At 36.8% G+C, this 1,377-nt stretch overlaps 1 protein-coding gene across 1 annotated transcript in view; it reads right to left on the minus strand.

The window, feature by feature from the left end:
* The window catches only part of RTRAF (RNA transcription, translation and transport factor), a 6,972-nt gene extending 6,083 nt beyond the window's left edge, over nt 1–889 (minus strand). The window contains exon 1 of the mRNA XM_072398017.1: nt 827–889. Within this exon, the coding sequence (XP_072254118.1) occupies nt 827–889 (63 nt within the window). The remainder of the gene's footprint in view (nt 1–826) is intronic.
* Nucleotides 890–1,377: the final 488 nt, after the last annotated feature.

Here is a 1,377-nt window from a genome sequence, read left to right on the forward strand (position 1 = left end):
TGAGAATTTCACTTTGGAGAATACACTTTCTCCAAATGAAGCTGGGTTATCCAGCAAACCTGGAATAGATCTGGTCCAGGATGGAAAACATATGCCCAATAAAAGAAAATCATTTAGGAATCTTTTCCAGGTTTGCTGGATCACCCAGGTTCTCCCATGATAATGTATCCTCTCCCATCTTGTAGAGCTTTAATAACTCAGACTCAATGGGCTCTATTTAGAAATTATTTCCCTGTCTATTCATCTGAAATTTCTTTCTTTGAAATCTCCTTTCAGTTCCTAATAAACCAATGTCTTAGTATGCCACCTAGAGGCCAATAACAAAAGTGCACAGCTGTTACAACAGGAAATATGTGAATAAAGGAAAAATGTTTTACATTCCCAATGTATCCTAATGAAGTGAAATTGAACTGCAGGCAACGCAGCCTGTCCAAATGCTCCATTTTGTAACATGAATGGGTTTGTAGGAAGAAGGGTGACGATGATTGACAAGAACAACTGTTTATAGAAGTGTGAAAGCCTATGGGGACTGGGACAGCAGCTTCCATACAACTGGTGTGTGTGTGTGTGAGCAGAGTGATGACCCCATCAGTGTGCTGCTTCTTCCAATAACAGATCAGAAGGGGGTGGTCTGAATTGGGGACGGCAGAATGAAAAGACTGAGAAAAAGAGTCGGGTATTTTTGATGCAGCAGCGTATTAAACATACATTTAGACAAGGTTATACAATGTTATATCACACAGCAAGTGTATAAATTACAGACTCTCATTAAATCCCTGGGCTAACTGCCATAGGAGGGTGCAAAAGGCTAGACATTGACTCCTACGTTTGGATGCAAAATTGGGCGTATAGGAGGTGGAGAAAAGATAGATGTCGTGTACTGACGCATTTCGCCTATAGAGGCTTCCTCAGAGGACTTTGGGACATCCAACATTGACTGTATACAGATATACATATATAATAATATAATATAAACACATACATCAGTGTAAAGCTTGCATAAAGCTTAAACACATAAAACACTGTACAATTCTTGTTAATATGTGTTGGCTTTTAAAAGATAAAACATCATTTTCAATATTGTTGTTATTGTTATCATTTGTTTTATCTTTTAAAAGCCAACATATATTAATAAGAATTGTAGTGTTTTATGTGTTTATTTAAGCTTTACACTCATAAATATTTACTCTGTACATCATTGTTGGATGTCCCAAAGTCCTCTGAGGAAGCCTCTCTCAAATTCTTTGAATTTGTATGTAAGTTGGAACATGTACATTATTTTATAAAATGCAGTTAGGACAGATGTTTGTCTCAACATAATATTAGGCAGTGTGGTGTCAGTTACTGTATAAAAACCTCACTGTGAGTTAATCACAA

Source organism: Pyxicephalus adspersus, unplaced genomic scaffold (genome assembly GCF_032062135.1).
Source record: "Pyxicephalus adspersus unplaced genomic scaffold, UCB_Pads_2.0 Sca941, whole genome shotgun sequence".
Classification (NCBI taxonomy): domain Eukaryota; kingdom Metazoa; phylum Chordata; class Amphibia; order Anura; family Pyxicephalidae; genus Pyxicephalus; species Pyxicephalus adspersus.